This window comes from Antedon mediterranea, chromosome 3 (genome assembly GCF_964355755.1).
Source record: "Antedon mediterranea chromosome 3, ecAntMedi1.1, whole genome shotgun sequence".
NCBI classification, from domain to species: Eukaryota; Metazoa; Echinodermata; class Crinoidea; order Comatulida; family Antedonidae; genus Antedon; species Antedon mediterranea.
Window position 1 is genome coordinate 7,856,315 of NC_092672.1, and position 17,175 is coordinate 7,873,489.

The 17,175-nt window shown below is 32.2% G+C and overlaps 2 protein-coding genes across 3 annotated transcripts; both read left to right on the top strand.

Annotated features, from left to right (window-relative positions):
• The first annotated feature begins 236 nt into the window (after window positions 1-236).
• On the top strand, window positions 237-6,581 carry LOC140043506 (uncharacterized). Of its 2 annotated transcripts, none has more exons than XM_072088029.1 (9): window positions 237-629; window positions 1,682-1,730; window positions 2,200-2,243; window positions 2,603-2,784; window positions 3,342-3,526; window positions 3,709-3,781; window positions 4,276-4,356; window positions 4,448-4,504; window positions 4,802-6,581. In XM_072088029.1, exons 2-9 carry the CDS (start codon window positions 1,725-1,727, stop codon window positions 5,350-5,352), a joined length of 1,179 nt encoding a protein of 392 aa, XP_071944130.1. In that variant the 5' UTR covers window positions 237-629; window positions 1,682-1,724; the 3' UTR covers window positions 5,353-6,581. The 2 variants fall into 2 exon arrangements, with proteins under 2 accessions (XP_071944130.1, XP_071944131.1); XM_072088030.1 differs by lacking the exon at window positions 237-629 and adding an exon at window positions 657-947.
• A 4,763-nt stretch (window positions 6,582-11,344) lies between these two features.
• LOC140043978 (uncharacterized) lies at window positions 11,345-13,768 on the top strand. The gene is made up of 3 exons (XM_072088463.1): window positions 11,345-11,732; window positions 12,408-12,479; window positions 12,710-13,768. The coding sequence occupies exons 1-3, from the start codon at window positions 11,345-11,347 to the stop codon at window positions 13,246-13,248; spliced, it is 999 nt and encodes a 332-aa protein (XP_071944564.1). The 3' UTR covers window positions 13,249-13,768.
• Window positions 13,769-17,175: the final 3,407 nt, after the last annotated feature.

Here is a 17,175-nt window from a genome sequence, read left to right on the forward strand (position 1 = left end):
TACATAATAATTATCATAACATTTTTAGATTATTTTTATTAATATAATGTATGTTTGTTATTATCAATAATATGGTTCTTCCATTTTATCGTTTTCAAAGAATGAACAGGTCAAATCATGTTCTAGGTGCTATGTTGCACGTATAGTTTATGACTATAACCATGCGGATGATATGTTTACTTTCTCTGTGGTCTAATGCCCGGATCCTATAGATCAATTTTTCATCCCGGATTTTCCCTTTTGATATTCGTATTTTTCAGACTTACATGATGTTTGTCTGTAAGGCCTGCATATCGCTTGACACTGTTACGTTCGTTTTATTATAACATAAGGAGGAATTATTTTAACTAAACTAATTCTTCGATGCTCACAGTAGGCCTATGTCTAAATAAAAATTATAATTCAATATTTATAATAATTCATTCCACGATTTAAACTTCTCGGAAAGTATAGGGCAAACATTGTTTGCAATTATATTGATCTATCTCGACACGGTTACTAAATTTGTACAATCGGTAATTTCCGCTCCATTCAAATGGATCAACAGTCAAATGATGAGAAATAAAATTATCCATTCGGATCAGTAGAGGGAGTGTTATGGGGAACAGCGGCAGGAAAGTGGCTCCTCGGTAAGTATTCAGTAATTTAATTTTTGGCCTAAACATTTTCCAGTTCCAGTTTTACGTATATAATGTACCAAATGGTTGTTTGAAATGGTTATCAACTATCGAGTTTAAGTAGGCTGTAGTTATCTTTATCGAAGAATAATTATCACATTCCTCCACTGGGTATGGATTCGGTCAAGTGGATGAAGAATAATATGCAAGGATAAAAGGAATTCATGGATTTCACGGTTGATGTGACAATAGCCTATTCGTAACGTAGGTTGGGCTGCAGATTTGTTGCGAAGTATTTAGGGAAAGGCACCGGTGGATGTCGGCAATTAAGTAAGTTAGATGTTGTGTAACAGGGTGAATAGTCACACTTTTTTACTTCGTTAAAATATATTATACTGTTGATTAATGTTGATTTCCATTGAGCAGTCTGCGAAACGGGCATTTTTTAATTAGTGTAGCCTTAATAACATTGCATTGGTTAAACGTTTTGTGATAGGCCTATATTTTTCCTTATGAAATATTTTACCGTATTCTATCCACTTAACGTGCCAAGCCCTTTCCAGATGTTTAGGAAATATTATCTAGAATTAACAGCCATCTTAATGTAGACCTTTTCCTTCCTGTAGTTATCACTATACATTTGAGATCATTAATGGTATATCTCAGCGAAGTCATCATTTGTTTATTATTTGTCATATTTTTTTCTCTTTAAAAACAAAAACGTAACACACGTAATCAATTTTTTATGAAGATTATTTTGTCAATATGATAGACTACAAATTCGCTTGCTTTAATTCATATAAAACTATATTTTGTATTTCTGTGGTTCTTTCTTTTCGAATAGCTTCACTAACGAGATTTAATAACGTCGAACAATGTATTCCTTTGATAGGTATTATACATTGTAAACATTGTATTATTATCATGTCTAGGAATAAACTTTCAATTTGAAAGTCATCGGGAAATATAATTCACGTGACGTCCACCTGACATGCATAAAGTAGTAGATACTATGATTGTTATGCTTAAAAGTAACTTGGTTTTAAATAAATTTTAATTTACAGATTTTGAAGTATTGAAGAAACTGTCTAAGTAAAGATATCAACCATGACGGTAAGTAATTTATTTTATTATAAACATCTATTGGAGAGGAAAGTATCGAGAACAATAGAATAAATTTAGTACCGTATACACACCAAAGTAAAACAATAAATAAGCCATACTACTACCATAGCTGGTCAATTTAAAGTTTCTTTATACACCGGCTCCACATTTCGAAAACTTTGAATATAAAAATAAAAAACATAATTTATTTATGTCATTGCTATGTGCCTGTTTGCACTTTGTTCAATGCATTCGTTAAATATTTTTTTGTTTACTCCAATTGCCGTTGAATACGAATTTATGAATTATGAACTATATCTGTATCGATTTCACTGTTCAAACTAGGAATTATTCACTGTACCAAATTATCATAATATAAATAAAGACTTATACCGTAATTCTATTATATCATTACTCTTACAGTATAATATGTATTGACATGAATTTATGTAATGTAATTAATGTGAATTGTTTTTAGGAAAGAGGATACATTATGCTCAGCTACAATTGGGCTCACAAAGTGTAAGTTTAACAAATAATAAAACAAGTAATAAGATATTTAGGACTAACCATGCACCCGGATTTCAGTATTATACGCGTGATGACGCGCAAACGTCGTGTTTTATTCATTCTTGTATATCTAGTCACCATTGATAAAATTACAGACTATAGAACAGTCAGGGTAAAATATATATAAATATGATTGGAGGAAAAGAGAAGGCAACATTATGACGTATTTCACAAAATAGTGACTAAATGCCGTCAAGAATTGCAACGTCATCGTATTACGTAAGCCTAAAAATGATATTAGTGTATAATCCATCAGTCATGTTTAGAGAACAATAGTTTTAAGAAAGAATCAATTATTTTCTCTTCCTTAGAATCGTTAGAAATATAAGATACCGTCTATGGCAAGAAGGTTACAGAGTGTGGATAGATATTGATGAGAAGGATGGAATGAAAGACTTTATTTACAGTGATATGCCTAATGCTGTCAAACATGCCACAGTTGTCATATCCTGTTTGTCTAAGAAATACGAAGACAGCCCTAATTGTAAAACTGGTAGGTCTGTTTTAATTGATTTTATATAAGCTTATCTAGGTTATCGACAGCGATTTATCTTAATATTCCTAACACATCTTGGCATACATGGCGTGTCATAGGCTAGCCCCAGTCTCTAAATAAATAATAGTCTTTTTATGTTGTTAGCATTCCACAAGTCATTTCGTGTCTACAAGCTACAGTTATTATACGTATGAAACGCCGCGTGTGTCTTTTTTAGCATTATTATGTCTATCTACACTATTTAGCGAGTGCCATACTTGACTTTGAAACTACAAACAAACATCAAAATATATCTATATTGTATAACTTAAAGACAACAATCAATTATTAGAGAAACAATCATTAGAGACTTGTGGCAGGTATAATATCAAACAGACGATTTCGAGTTCGAATCTCCTTTATGTCATTTAACAAGAAAGACAATAATGCAAAAAATGCAGAGTCACCGTTATTATTAGGACCATTTTCCACTGGAAAACTGCAATGTCTTGAAACAAGGTGCAGAGAATAAAATTGATGGTGAGCTATATTTAATTTTTTTTTCTTTATTTTAGAGGGTGGTTGCATTGGACATTATAATAAGAAACGCATTCCACTACTGATGGAGAAGGATTATAAACTTGACGACTGGGTTTTGGGAATATTTGTTGGACGAATTTGGATTGACTTTTCAAATGTAGAACGCTTTGAAGCCAATTTTCAGGAACTGCTTGCAAGACTACAGAACTACCCAACTTTGGTAAGTTAAACGATTCTACACGATTTATTGTATTATGCCCATTACAACAGACGGAACTGAAGATTGAGGACTCCTTACTAACCCTTAGCCTATAGAAAACAAACCCATTCTTTGTCAACCCTAATCATACAATAATAGATCTCACTTTTTGTTATACCATAAGAAAATCATTTTTGTTACAGAATCCAGAGAAGAACAACCGAATACCAGCTAATCTACCGCTACCTGAACCACTTTCTTCGAACACAAATCCAAGTATGTTAAAGATTTATGTAGAAATTATCTTAACAATTAAGCTAAATAATTTAATATGCTATTTCAGAATACTATATTTACTTTTAAATTACAAGTAGTCTTGGAATAAGCTTGGTGATAACCTACGTATATCATATGACTCCCGGGAGGCAAATGGTAAGTGTAATTTGAGTGGGGCTCATTGTTGTAGGCTTCGTCAATTCAAATAAGCTTTTGGACACATTAGAATAAAAAGCATTGCCTGTCGATTAGAAATGGCAGAGGGTGAATTTATTTATTTACTCATATGAAATCTAAAAAACATCTACCATATAGCAAATTTAACTTAGCTGTATAAACACTGAAAAACTACAGTATATAAGCATAGGGAATTTAGGTTTTTATATCCAATTCAATTGTCTGTTCGCCATTTCCCTCTATTGTGGATGATAAAGGCAAGATACTTCTCATAAAATTCACAAATAATCTAAAAAAAAATTTACTTTTGTGTTTAGTTCCACCATCTACATCTTCGGATCCTCCAGATACAGCGCCCCCAGTGGACACAACGGATAATCCACGTTCTTTAGGATCAGGTAAGCAAATCTTTCCTTAATCAGAAATGACTTTTTTTTTAAACTATAGTTTACTGATAACATTTTAAAAGCTAACTGATCTATTTTACAGAAATATCTGGTAATCTTGAAGAGAGGACAACTAGTAGGCCTACAAGACCAAGTTACAGTAGGATTATATCAGAACATTAATTTCTTTACATAGGCCTATAATTATCATAGTAGGATCCTACACATTTCTACAGATAATAAACAAGAGATATATCATTGCATGTAAAGCAGTATAATTTATAGGCCTTGGGACACATCTCCTCTCAGACCTAATCTATACGTATTTCAAAATACATCAACCACTAGTAACTGTGCTACTTTACCAATTAATATTATTATTATTATTACTGTATTTATTTTACATGTTAATTGTTATGAAAGAAACCATTATATAAATATTTTACTTTTTATATAGAATTGACTGAACGTGAATATGCAAGTCTGCTCGTAAAAGTTTCACAACGTTGGAAAAAGTTTGGCAACGTCCATATGTTGAAGGTACTACTATGTGACTTTAACAAAATCGGAATAACTGAAATTCAAAAGAATAATGACGAATTTGAATTGTTTAAGTTACTCCGGGGTAGTGGTAAACTGAGTCCATCAAACATAGATGTTATCGTCGAGGCTGCGTTCTTATGCGGGGTAGGGGCTATTGAGGAGGTCATCCTGGATAAGATACCGGAATATCAGTACCCTACGTCTAATAAAGAAATAAATACAATCACAAAATATCGCCAAAACGTGATCGAATTCGGAATTATTGTAAATCAAAGTAACTTGGAAGAAATTGTAAAATTGTCTAGTCTTCCTTGTAAGAAGGAGGCAGATAAGTGGAGTCTGATATTTGAACTAGAACTTCATAATGTACTGACTCCAAAGAATAAGGAGTCATTCATTGAAATGCTAGGAGATCTAGAAAATGACACGACGAAAGAAGTCGATGCATTGAACACTTACAAATGAACCAAGCATGTAACTCTATTGGTGTATATTGTACAGTAGATTATTGTATGCATATTATTTTTCGTAGGCCTACTCTATTGTTCATACATTATTATTTTGTATAGATTATTATCAAGTGATTAATACCAAGTAAATTAAAATACTAGTAATTTTTAAAAACTTTAAACAATGTCAACTAGCCATCATTTTTAAATAATCTGGAAGTTGTTTTTTGTATTGTATTTCTGTGTTTTATCTTTATTGTATTTTATATACACAAGTAGGCCTAATGTTATTAAATACTTTAATAATAACTTATATGCATTTAATAAGCACTATTGCTAACTTGATACTTTTACTAATCTGCCATTATTCATTAGCTTATAGTAATGTAAATAATATTGTAGGTAGGTTCTAAACGTTTACAAAGTATTGATTTAAGCATAATTAAAAATAAATTATCATGTATTATAATATTGTAGATTATACACGTTTCACAAATATTAATGCAAGTTTTTTTTTCTCTTTCGTGGGGCCAACCCACTTTTATTTCATTCTTCATATTACACATTGTAGTTATATAGAAATTGTATAAAATGTCATTAAAAAAATGTTTTAAATATATATATATAAGTAAAAATTAAAATAATAATGAAACAATTAAAAATTAATACATGTAATTTAAAGAAATACAAGTTAATAATTTTCTTTTTACGTTACCCCATTTCTTTTTTACCTTGTTTATGTTACAAGCATATTGATTCTGTATAAGATGTTTTAGCTCAAATCGGAACAAGTTCCAGACGACTTTTTTTGATCTAATTTTTGAATGCTTTTCTATGATTTAATAAAATTTGTTTTATAAATACAAAAAGTAAACAATGATAATAATTTATTGACATTTTCACTTTTTGTTCCAATAACAATGTCTAGCCAATCATGTACGGTTTCTTCAAGTGTATAGCATTTTAGAATCATGTTATTGAATTTTGTCCATACTTTTTGGATACTTTTACATTTCAATAGCATGTGCTTGTCTGTCTCAATTTCGTTTTGGCAGTGTTCGCACATTTCTTCAGGATATATTTTCCATATCTTAATTCGTTGTTTACATGCCAGAATCCGATGTAGCAGTTTAAAATTAAATTTTGCTACTTTTGTTACATGTTTCATGCTATACTTTTTTAACCATATTTCATTCCACTTAAAGTTCACATTTCTAAATTCTGTTTCCCATTTCGATTGACAAAATGGAGTAATAGATATATTGTTGATAATGTGTTTATAATAAAATGAATTTTTATACTTTTTACAAAATATTGTTTGTATTTCGTGTTTGTCTCTCTCTTTTTCATTGTTTATAATTATTTTCCTCCAATTTGAGGGAATTGCATTTACAATCTTAAAATATTCAATTATTCCATTTTGTTGCTCTGAAAGGGAGGGTATCAATTCTGTCGGAGTCATTAATCTGTGATTAACTATTATATCTTTTATTGTTTTATACCCTGCCTGTATCCAACTTTTAAAATATAATGTTTTTCCACTGCATTTTATAAAAGTGTTTTCCCACAATAGTTGTTTTTCGTTTACATTTTGCGGGTATGTAATACTTATATTGTTAAAATACACTAACACTTTTAACATTTCTTTATAAAATTCAGGCATACATTTCAGTTGTACATGACTTTCAAAATTGGGTTCACTAGTATTGACAGTATAATTAAATGGATACATATAATGTTTTGGTAAATATTTCCATTTACCTGGGTCAGGGCTTAACAATCTCTTAACCCAACTAAGTTTTTTAACGAACTAACCATTGTGCTAAGATGTACCATATTTAGACCACCTTCTAATATTGAATTTATAAGGGTTTTTCTTTTATTTTTTCTCTTTTTTTACTCTACAAAAATCTATATTATACCTTTTCTACTTTTGGGAATACATATTTAGGCACATTTATGACACTAGCATTATATATAAGTTTGGAAATTGCAAATGTTTTGGCAATGGCACTCAAGCGTATTATCGATAATCGCCATTTTCGACAGCAGTTAACATCACGTATGGATATAAGCTACCTTTACCTCCACGGTAAGCTTTACTTCTATATATAAATTTACGTAAGGGCAAAATTCGGTAAATCGCGCCTTACTTCTAGAATTTTTACTCGATGGTACGTAAAGTTGGTTCGTACTTTCGGTACTGATTAACCACCTGATGTAACCCTGTTTACTAATTAAATTAAATTAAGTTAGATAATTAGTTATTGACGATTAAAACGAATTTAGGTTCAACGATTTGCCCCGAATAGGGTATTTTCCGATCGTGGTATACACTGTCTAATGGATGTCCATCTTGAAAAATACCCGCCACAAAAATGCGAGGAGGCTTCGCATTTTCCTATCTCCTCCTACGATAATTGTTTTTAATAGCTGAAAACCGGTTGAACAGCTAGAGTACACCATCATAATGTTGAAGACAGGCCGATTTTCTTAAAAAAATACTATTTTGATAGATTTAATATACGATTATACAAATGTATCGATTTGCGATGAATGGAACATCCAAATCTCTCAGTCTGCCAGAGTTTGGTTTAACACAAGTCGGTAAATTTATGAGCCCTTGGTTTAACATATACGGTAGGTAAATATATGGGCCCTTTGAGAATAAACTTGCAATACTTTGACAATACTGTAAATACCTATTAACTATTTTTGGTCCTCATTTGAATCGAACATTTCTTACTTTGAATGTTCGTCCTGTTAGATAATAATAAACTGTATTACTGACATTGTGGATAGGCTCTACTGTTAGATATATAAACACATTATTATATACAAATAAACTTTATACTGACAGTTCCTTCTCAACGTTTGTATTAATTAATAATTACTAACAATATAAACGTCGTAGTGGTGTATCGTGACATGTACTTTAATATTTCAATCGATTATGACAGTAACAGTTTTAACAAAGTATTAAATCGCACATGTTTTACTGTATTTAGAGGTATATTATGTATAGGCTTATAAAAAATGAACAAAATATTTCGTTACTGAGTGGATAAAGAATATATTTAAAAATTGTTCCTCTTTGTACCTATCCGCTTTCCCATCCCTCAACCCTAATGTTACATACAAAACACAAATTGGGTTTCTCTAAATGAGTCCAAATCAAAAATTTAAAAATAAGTTATAAGTGAGTTTGTCTACCAATGTGGCTACTTTTTCTAGTGATGTTTGAACATTTAAGGTTAATGTAGGCCTACATTAATATTATATATTTTACAATTAATTTCAGTAAACTGCATGTATTAAACGACAGTCAACAATTTCAACAACATGAATGGTAACTATTTTTTTTTAAACATAATATCGGTTCCTTCATCTTCAATATTCAATCTATGTAATTCTACCAATAACTAATAAATATTAATAAATAAAGAGGCTGGTTGAGGCTCAATCAAAATGAAAGACCACTAGGAGCAGAGATGTGGTGGTGCTTTTAGGAATGGTCGCTTCCCTAAGCTTTGGTCTCAGTTACCTTCCTCATTACGCCAATTAGCTGTTACTGAATCTTTTCCTTATGTTTTATCATCTATTGACTCTTTCCTTCATGATAATTATCTTTAATTCTTTTTTCTTTTTTTTTTCATTTATTTTTTTTTTATTTATTTATTTTTTTTTATTTTTAATTAAATTTTTTTGAATCATGTTTGTTCTTTTTTTTTCCTGTATACTCTCAGCTTTATACTTTATTTGTTTATAAAAACATATATTTATTTTAGTTAAGATCATGGGACTGCTGACTCTTGTAGTTACAGTAATCATATTACTTTAGCAGTCTCTCACCAATTTCATCTTTGTACATTGTATATATGTTTTGTTGGTCGAATAAATAAATGAAATGAAATTAAATGAGACGATTCGGCCCGGGATCATTCGGCCCTGGTAGACGATTCAGCACACTTAAATTTATCGGCTTTTATATGCATTTTATAAGCCTAAAATAAGCTTTTTTCCCCAAATTTTATTTTCAGAGAGACTATGGGATAGTACTACTAATAGATGAAGATGCAATAAAGCAAACATTTTGAAAACATTGTCAAAAATGATAATTTTTTAGTCACCGATGCCGCGCTCTCCGTGGAGTTATTTCACCGCGCTGGGCCGGTAGAAGTACACGTCCAGCTTAGGCCCGGTGTAAGATAAGTATCCGGCATTCAAAAGTGTCAGAGCGGACACTTTTCAGCATTGAATAGTGTCCAGTTGCATTTTTCAACAAGTTCGCGGACGCGGCTTTAATGCTGTCCGGTCCGTCAATAGCCAGGCAACCGTTGTATGTGGTTAGGATTTGAGATTCACAATAATTAAGACTATATTTTCTGTGCGGCCTGTGCATGCAATATAAAGACAAAGTAGACTCAAAGCTTTAAATTATAGTTGGCACAAAACAAGTTAATCATACCCAACTAGTTTTCTTCCAAGTAATGTCCACTTTTAATTAAAGATACTTCCAATAATGTTTATAAACGTCCACTGATAAGCCTATTCATGTCAGGGAGCGAACGTCAAAATGCCACTTAACATGTGCCCAAATTTGCCGTACCAGTCGCGTCGCGCATATCATAATATATGACGTATAAAATAGGTTAGCAGTTAGTCGACGTGAAAATCTAAATATCAGACAAAACATGAACTTTATAATAGAAGTAGCTTGATCAATGAATTTACGAGTACGGGGGAGAACAAAAATATAAGAACTTATAATTTGTTACATAATTATTTATCAACTAGAAGAATGAAAGTAAGATGATGGTCGAGAATAACACCTAAGTGATTGTGCCGGGTAACCTGTTTGATAGGAGAGTAGCTAATAGAGACATTGATTGGTCGAAGTGAAGAAAGTCTTTGAGGCGTTCCAATAACCATAACAGTTTTTTAGTCACGTGCAACGCTACTCTAGAGCTCACTATGTCGGTCGGTTGGTTGGTCGGTCGGTTTGGTCGGTAAACACTAACTTGAGCACACGACTGCTGCAGCCATGTATATGGCCTTGTTTAGTGTTAAGAGCCAATTTATTTGCAAGCAGCCAAGTGGACATTTTATTAAAGTCAAAATCAAGATATGTGGTTTGTACAAATAGGATTAAGCAGGGGAATGATGATTGATAACAAATAAGCCTAATTATGTATCAACCGAATAGAGCAAAATTGTGTTTAAATACAATTACATGCAAGATATCTTAGTAGGTTACTGTAGATATCTTTTACGAAAAAAACTAAAATAACACAAACTAAAGATGCAACATGGCGCAAACGGAATATAACCATTACTTAGGCCACATGTATTAAAATATGCTGTAACCGATTCCTGATAATTTGATATAAATAAAGATAAATCAATCGATAGAATAACATATATATTATAGCAAGAGGCTATCTATAATCCTCCTTGGCTGGGGTAAAACATATAAACACGCGGTAATTAACTATTGTAATTTTTTTTAAATATTAAAGATGCATTGTCCCCCAAAAACATGAAAAATGAAGGACTTTGAATAGGCTATTTTGTAGTTTTAGCCAAGTTAATACTTCCGTAAAAAAAAACCTCGAAGCAATAATGTTTTCACTTATAAAATGACAAAATAAATTCAACCAAAAACCCGTTGGCTGGCAGTCAATTTGACAATTTTTTTGCTTTAAATTACAGTCTTTTCAGGTAAATAATTTTTTTTAATTAAATTTTTGGTCAAAGTGAATAACTATTATGTGAAAACAAAATGGCATATTCAACAAAAAAATTTATACAAAATTATTTTTTCAGGGGTACAATACATCTTTAAGTATATCAATATATTTATTTTGTTGTAGAATTGGACTTCCAAACATTTTTGATGACGGTATCTCTATGGTGTGACAAACATGGGAATTTAAACAAGATGAAATTGGCGTTTCGTGAGTTTAATACAATCTTTAGAAGAAGCATAACACTTAGAGCTATTCAGAATGCGAAAAAATGCGTTTGATCTGATTAGAATGCTTATCGCTAATGGAATGATCCATCGAACAAATATACGTATACTTATTGAAGTTTTTAAAGTATGTGGAAGGGGTGGTGTTGAAAGCGTGATTAAGCCAGAATGGAATTTACCCAAATTCGAAGATGTTCCAATCACAAACATTTCGGATCACCGAAGAAAACTGATACAATTCGGTAACACAGTCACCAATGAAAACATGAGAGTACTTGGACAATTGTACAACATTAGAGAAAGAGATCCGTATTCTTTAACTCTACAATTAGATATAATGGGATATCTTACAGGAGACAAGATGAATGAATTCATTGAGAAACTTAAAGATTTGAAGATGTTTAATGAAGTTGATGCATTGAGTAAATATTTGACATATTTGACATTTCTATTCTATATCAAGAGCTTATCAACTTTTTTTTAAATTAATTTAAGCAGAAAGTGTGTGCCCTTTTGTAATGATTATTGCAGTATCAAGCCTATTTAGTTACTTTAAATACGTGTCTAATATTAATTAAATAATATTATAAAGTTATGAATTAATTAAATATTAGTACATGCCATTATTCACAAAATTTCACTAGATACCTAGTACTAGTCTACTTTAGTAGTAGGCCTATTAGGATTTTACTCTACTAGAATACGTGTTTGTGCATGTTGTATTATTAAACATGCACGTCGTTCGCAAGTTTGACAAAGATAAGTTGCCTTGTGGAAGCAATGCAATGGATGTTACACGTTACCGTAAACTGTTTGAAGAAACAGGTATTCATTTCATTGTCTGGATCTGTAGCACCAATTAGTTATAGACATGGGTTTAACACTGAAAGGTTAAAATTAAAATTCTTCTGAATTTAAAACTCATATCAAATAAAATACAATTTTTAAGAAAATATGAACATTTTTTTCGAAGACATTTGATTTACCGTATAATTGACTTTTGATATGGAAATTTGAATCAGCGTTACTAAAGTATTATTTTGTTCATACTTCATACAAATCTTAAGATAACATTATCATTATTACTTCTATGACAGAAGGCCACGGCGCTACTGGTGTGGCACATGGTGAGGCTACAGGTACACCAAACGAACCAACATCAATGACAGGTTAGGAGATTGTATGTTTGTGTTTTTTTGTGTGTTAAACTTAAATGTTTGATGATATAAAACACATTAATCTATAAGATTATGAAAGTTTCGTAATACAGTACAAATTTCCAAATGAAAATTGTACTAGGAAGGTGTTTAAACATGATTAAGCACGTTACAGAAACATAATGTATACATACTGTATCATAGGCAGATAACACTGGTAAATCGTCTTATTATATTATTAGAATTAACAGAGGACGAATTCAATGAACTGTTAACGGATGTATCTCTTTGGTGGAAGAAACATGGAAACATTAACATGCTGAGAGTGTTGCTTAGCGAGTTTACACGTCATCATAACAGCATCGCTCTACACACATTAGAGGAAGCAAAGACACCTTATGATCTGATTCGTTTACTTAATGCTTCAGGACTTCTCAAACCGACAGACATAGATATCCTCGTTGAAGCCACTAACTTATGCGGACTTCAGGGAGTTCGGGAAGCGATTGTGAAATCACCAAACTTCGACGTTCCATACAAAAACTTCTCAGACCATCGAAGAAAGTTAATAGCGTTGGGTCAACAAATGAATACAGACAACAAGCTAATTATAGGCCAACTTAAGGACATTAGTGTCAACGATGACACAGATCCGTTTTGGTTAATCTTAAAATTGGAAATGAAAGGCACACTTGCAGAGGGAGAGAAGATTGAAAAATTCATTGAACAAATGACACGTTATGGTATGACTAAAGAAGTGGAGGCATTGACAAAACTTTGATAAATCAACCAGTATAAGGAAAACAACATTTGAATGAGTGCATGAATGAGACACTAGAATGCTATGGGAAAAGTTTGTTCTGCACAGAAATAACTTTTATTCTGTTTGACGTTGACGTTTGTATTGTTCTGGTATCATTGGACAAGTTGGCCTTGATTACATATTGGACGTATAATAGTGTTGTTATAAATACAAATGATGATACATAGAAACTACTGTAGTATTAAAACAAAAGTACTGTATGAATACACCATCAATACATGCATTTGTATAGTTAAATATTAAAAGTTGTGTCATAACAGTATTAACCAGATATTCTATAAGAATATTTAAGTTTAAAAGAGTGTACGTCCATTGTCCATTTGGAGCCAATAACAGCATTAAAAAGAACACAACTAAAGTACACAACATAATAGTTTACAACTTATGCCTCAACATCGTCATAGAGTTGAATAATAAAGTGAATAAACAAATAATTGAATGTAATGGCCACTGTATCTGATATCGTAAAAACTAGAATCAAAAGGAACCCTTTATTATAATAACGAACTCTTTGATTATTTCAAAGTTTAATCAGGACATTCTAAAATGTATTTGTCATTGTATATATTGTATATTATATTGTTTATACAATTTTTTCCTCTCTATTTTTTTTTTTAAGGATTTTGAAATAAATTGAATTAAATAAATTGATTTATGATTTTATTGTTTTTCTCCCCCATTAGGATAACTGGATCTTCAATTTTGCCACCAGCTTCATCATAAAAAAAATCCCCAACAATCATGCGAGTGTGATTATAATGCATTCGGCAATACAAACTAGATTACTAGAATACAAAATGTAGTACAAATACAACAATTGTGAAGAATACAAATTGATGTTCTTAATGTAATAATAATAACAATAATATGTAGATATTTATAACTCACTATAATACAAACATAATCAAAGGCGCAGTGAATAAAAGTAACCAACAATTTTTTTTTAACAAGGAGGATTTCAGCATAGTTTTGAATAATAAGTTTAAATTTGAACATAAAGAGGTAAGGTGCCTGAACCGGAAAAGACCGTCTTGAAGAAATGCATTAGAAGAATAAAGAGAACGGGTTAAAGAATAAGGTGAAAGAGAAACAGATTTGATGGTTGTTTGAAAACTATTGATTTGGAAAAAAGAAGGAGAATTTTAAATAGTATCCGTTATTTCATAGAAAGTCAATGAAGGTCTGTAACAATGTGTTGTTTACACCAGGGAAGAGCGACTCTCCCTCCCACTTGAGGAGTACTGAATGCAGTACTATTATTTGTATAGGCTAAATAGGATAAGTAGGAGTAAGTAGGATAAGTAGGAGTAAGTAGAAGTAAGTAGGAGTAAGTAGGATAAGTAGGAGTAAGTAGAAGTAAGTAGGAGTAAGTAGGATAAGTAGGAGTAAGTAGGAGTAAGTAGGATAAGTAGGAGTAAGTAGAAGTAAGTAGGAGTAAGTAGGAGTAAGTAGAAGTAAGTAGGAGTAAGTAGGATAAGTAGGAGTAAGTAGGAGTAAGTAGGAGTAAGTAGGAGTAAGTAGGAGTAAGTAGGAGTAAGTAGGAGTAAGTAGGAGTAAGTAGAAGTAAGTAGAAGTAAGTAGGAGTAAGTAGGATAAGTAGGAGTAAGTAGGAGTAAGTAGGAGTAAGTAGGAGTAAGTAGGATAAGTAGGAGTAAGTAGGAGTAAGTAGGAGTAAGTAGAAGTAAGTAGGATAAGTAGGAGTAAGTAGGAGTAAGTAGGAGTAAGTAGAAGTAAGTAGAAGTAAGTAGGAGTAAGTAGAAGTAAGTAGAAGTAAGTAGGAGTAAGTAGGAGTAAGTAGGAGTAAGTAGGAGTAAGTAGGAGTAAGTAGGAGTAAGTAGGAGTAAGTAGGAGTAAGTAGGAGTAAGTAGGAGTAAGTAGGAGTAAGTAGGAGTAAGTAGGAGTAAGTAGGAGTAAGTAGAAGTAAGTAGGAGTAAGTAGAAGTAAGTAGGAGTAAGTAGGAGTAAGTAGGAGTAAGTAGGAGTAAGTAGGAGTAAGTAGGAGTAAGTAGGAGTAAGTAGAAGTAAGTAGGAGTAAGTAGAAGTAAGTAGGAGTAAGTAGGAGTAAGTAGGAGTAAGTAGGAGTAAGTAGGAGTAAGTAGGAGTAAGTAGGAGTAAGTAGGAGTAAGTAGGAGTAAGTAGGAGTAAGTAGGAGTAAGTAGGAGTAAGTAGGAGTAAGTAGGAGTAAGTAGGAGTAAGTAGGAGTAAGTAGGAGTAAGTAGGAGTAAGTAGGAGTAAGTAGAAGTAAGTAGGAGTAAGTAGAAGTAAGTAGGAGTAAGTAGGAGTAAGTAGGAGTAAGTAGGAGTAAGTAGGAGTAAGTAGGAGTAAGTAGGAGTAAGTAGGAGTAAGTAGGAGTAAGTAGGAGTAAGTAGGAGTAAGTAGGAGTAAGTAGGAGTAAGTACGAGTAAGTAGGAGTAAGTAGGAGTAAGTAGGAGTAAGTAGGAGTAAGTAGGAGTAAGTAGGAGTAAGTAGGAGTAAGTAGAAGTAAGTAGGAGTAAGTAGGAGTAAGTAGGAGTAAGTAGGAGTAAGTAGGAGTAAGTAGGATAAGTAGGAGTAAGTAGAAGTAAGTAGGAGTAAGTAGGAGTAAGTAGGAGTAAGTAGGAGTAAGTAGGAGTAAGTAGGATAAGTAGGAGTAAGTAGAAGTAGGAGTAAGTAGGAGTAAGTAGGAGTAAGTAGGAGTAAGTAGGAGTAAGTAGGAGTAAGTAGGAGTAAGTAGAAGTAAGTAGGAGTAAGTAGGATAAGTAGGAGTAAGTAGGAGTAAGTAGGAGTAAGTAGGAGTAAGTAGGAGTAAGTAGGAGTAAGTAGGAGTAAGTAGGAGTAAGTAGGAGTAAGTAGGAGTAAGTAGGAGTAAGTAGGATAAGTAGGAGTAAGTAGGAGTAAGTAGAAGTAAGTAGGAGTAAGTAGGAGTAAGTAGGAGTAAGTAGGAGTAAGTAGGAGTAAGTAGGATTAAGTAGGAGTAAGTAGAAGTAAGTAGGAGTAAGTAGGAGTAAGTAGAAGTAAGTAGGAGTAAGTAGGAGTAAGTAGGAGTAAGTAGGAGTAAGTAGGAGTAAGTAGGAGTAAGTAGGAGTAAGTAGGAGTAAGTAGGAGTAAGTAGGAGTAAGTAGGAGTAAGTAGGAGTAAGTAGGAGTAAGTAGGAGTAAGTAGGATAAGTAGGAGTAAGTAGGAGTAAGTAGGAGTAAGTAGGAGTAAGTAGGAGTAAGTAGGAGTAAGTAGGAGTAAGTAGGAGTAAGTAGGAGTAAGTAGGAGTAAGTAGGATAAGTAGGAGTAAGTAGGAGTAAGTAGGAGTAAGTAGGAGTAAGTAGGAGTAAGTAGGAGTAAGTAGGATAAGTAGGAGTAAGTAGGAGTAAGTAGGAGTAAGTAGGAGTAAGTAGGAGTAAGTAGGAGTAAGTAGGAGTAAGTAGGAGTAAGTAGGAGTAAGTAGGAGTAAGTAGGAGTAAGTAGGAGTAAGTAGGAGTAAGTAGGAGTAAGTAGGAGTAAGTAGGAGTAAGTAGAAGTAAGTAGGAGTAAGTAGGAGTAAGTAGGAGTAAGTAGGAGTAAGTAGGAGTAAGTAGGATAAATATCACCGTACGATTGACGTAATATGTTGGTTTACTATACTATGGCCAGATTATATCATTTCATGTAATACTTTGCTATGCTAGTGTTACAGCAGTTCACTGTGCTAACCACCGTCCCTATACATTTCTCTTCTGGTAAAAATACCAATAAACAAACACCCAGCCGTTCTTACAATCACAATACAATAACCTTAGACATCCTAATAAATATACCACTAAAAATAATTAACTTTAGTACATTATAAATTTCACTATGGTATGCATGTTAAACAACCACCGTATTTATTTTTTTATAAATACCAATAGCAAGATAGTTGGAAAGTAAATACAAA

What these genes read in the sequence shown, in the direction of transcription:
- LOC140043506 (XM_072088029.1), top strand. An exon ending in TACAGAACTACCCAACTTTG is followed by an intron (nt 3,527 to 3,708) that starts GTAAGTTAAACG and finishes TTTTTGTTACAG; the next exon opens with AATCCAGAGAAGAACAACCG. An exon ending in TCCACGTTCTTTAGGATCAG is followed by an intron (nt 4,357 to 4,447) that starts GTAAGCAAATCT and finishes TCTATTTTACAG; the next exon opens with AAATATCTGGTAATCTTGAA.
- LOC140043978 (XM_072088463.1), top strand. Translation starts at nt 11,345, where the DNA reads ATGCGAAAAAATGCGTTTGATCTGATTAGAATGCTTATCGCTAATGGA. An exon ending in TAATGAAGTTGATGCATTGA is followed by an intron (nt 11,733 to 12,407) that starts GTAAATATTTGA and finishes CTTCTATGACAG; the next exon opens with AAGGCCACGGCGCTACTGGT. An exon ending in CGAACCAACATCAATGACAG is followed by an intron (nt 12,480 to 12,709) that starts GTTAGGAGATTG and finishes TTATATTATTAG; the next exon opens with AATTAACAGAGGACGAATTC.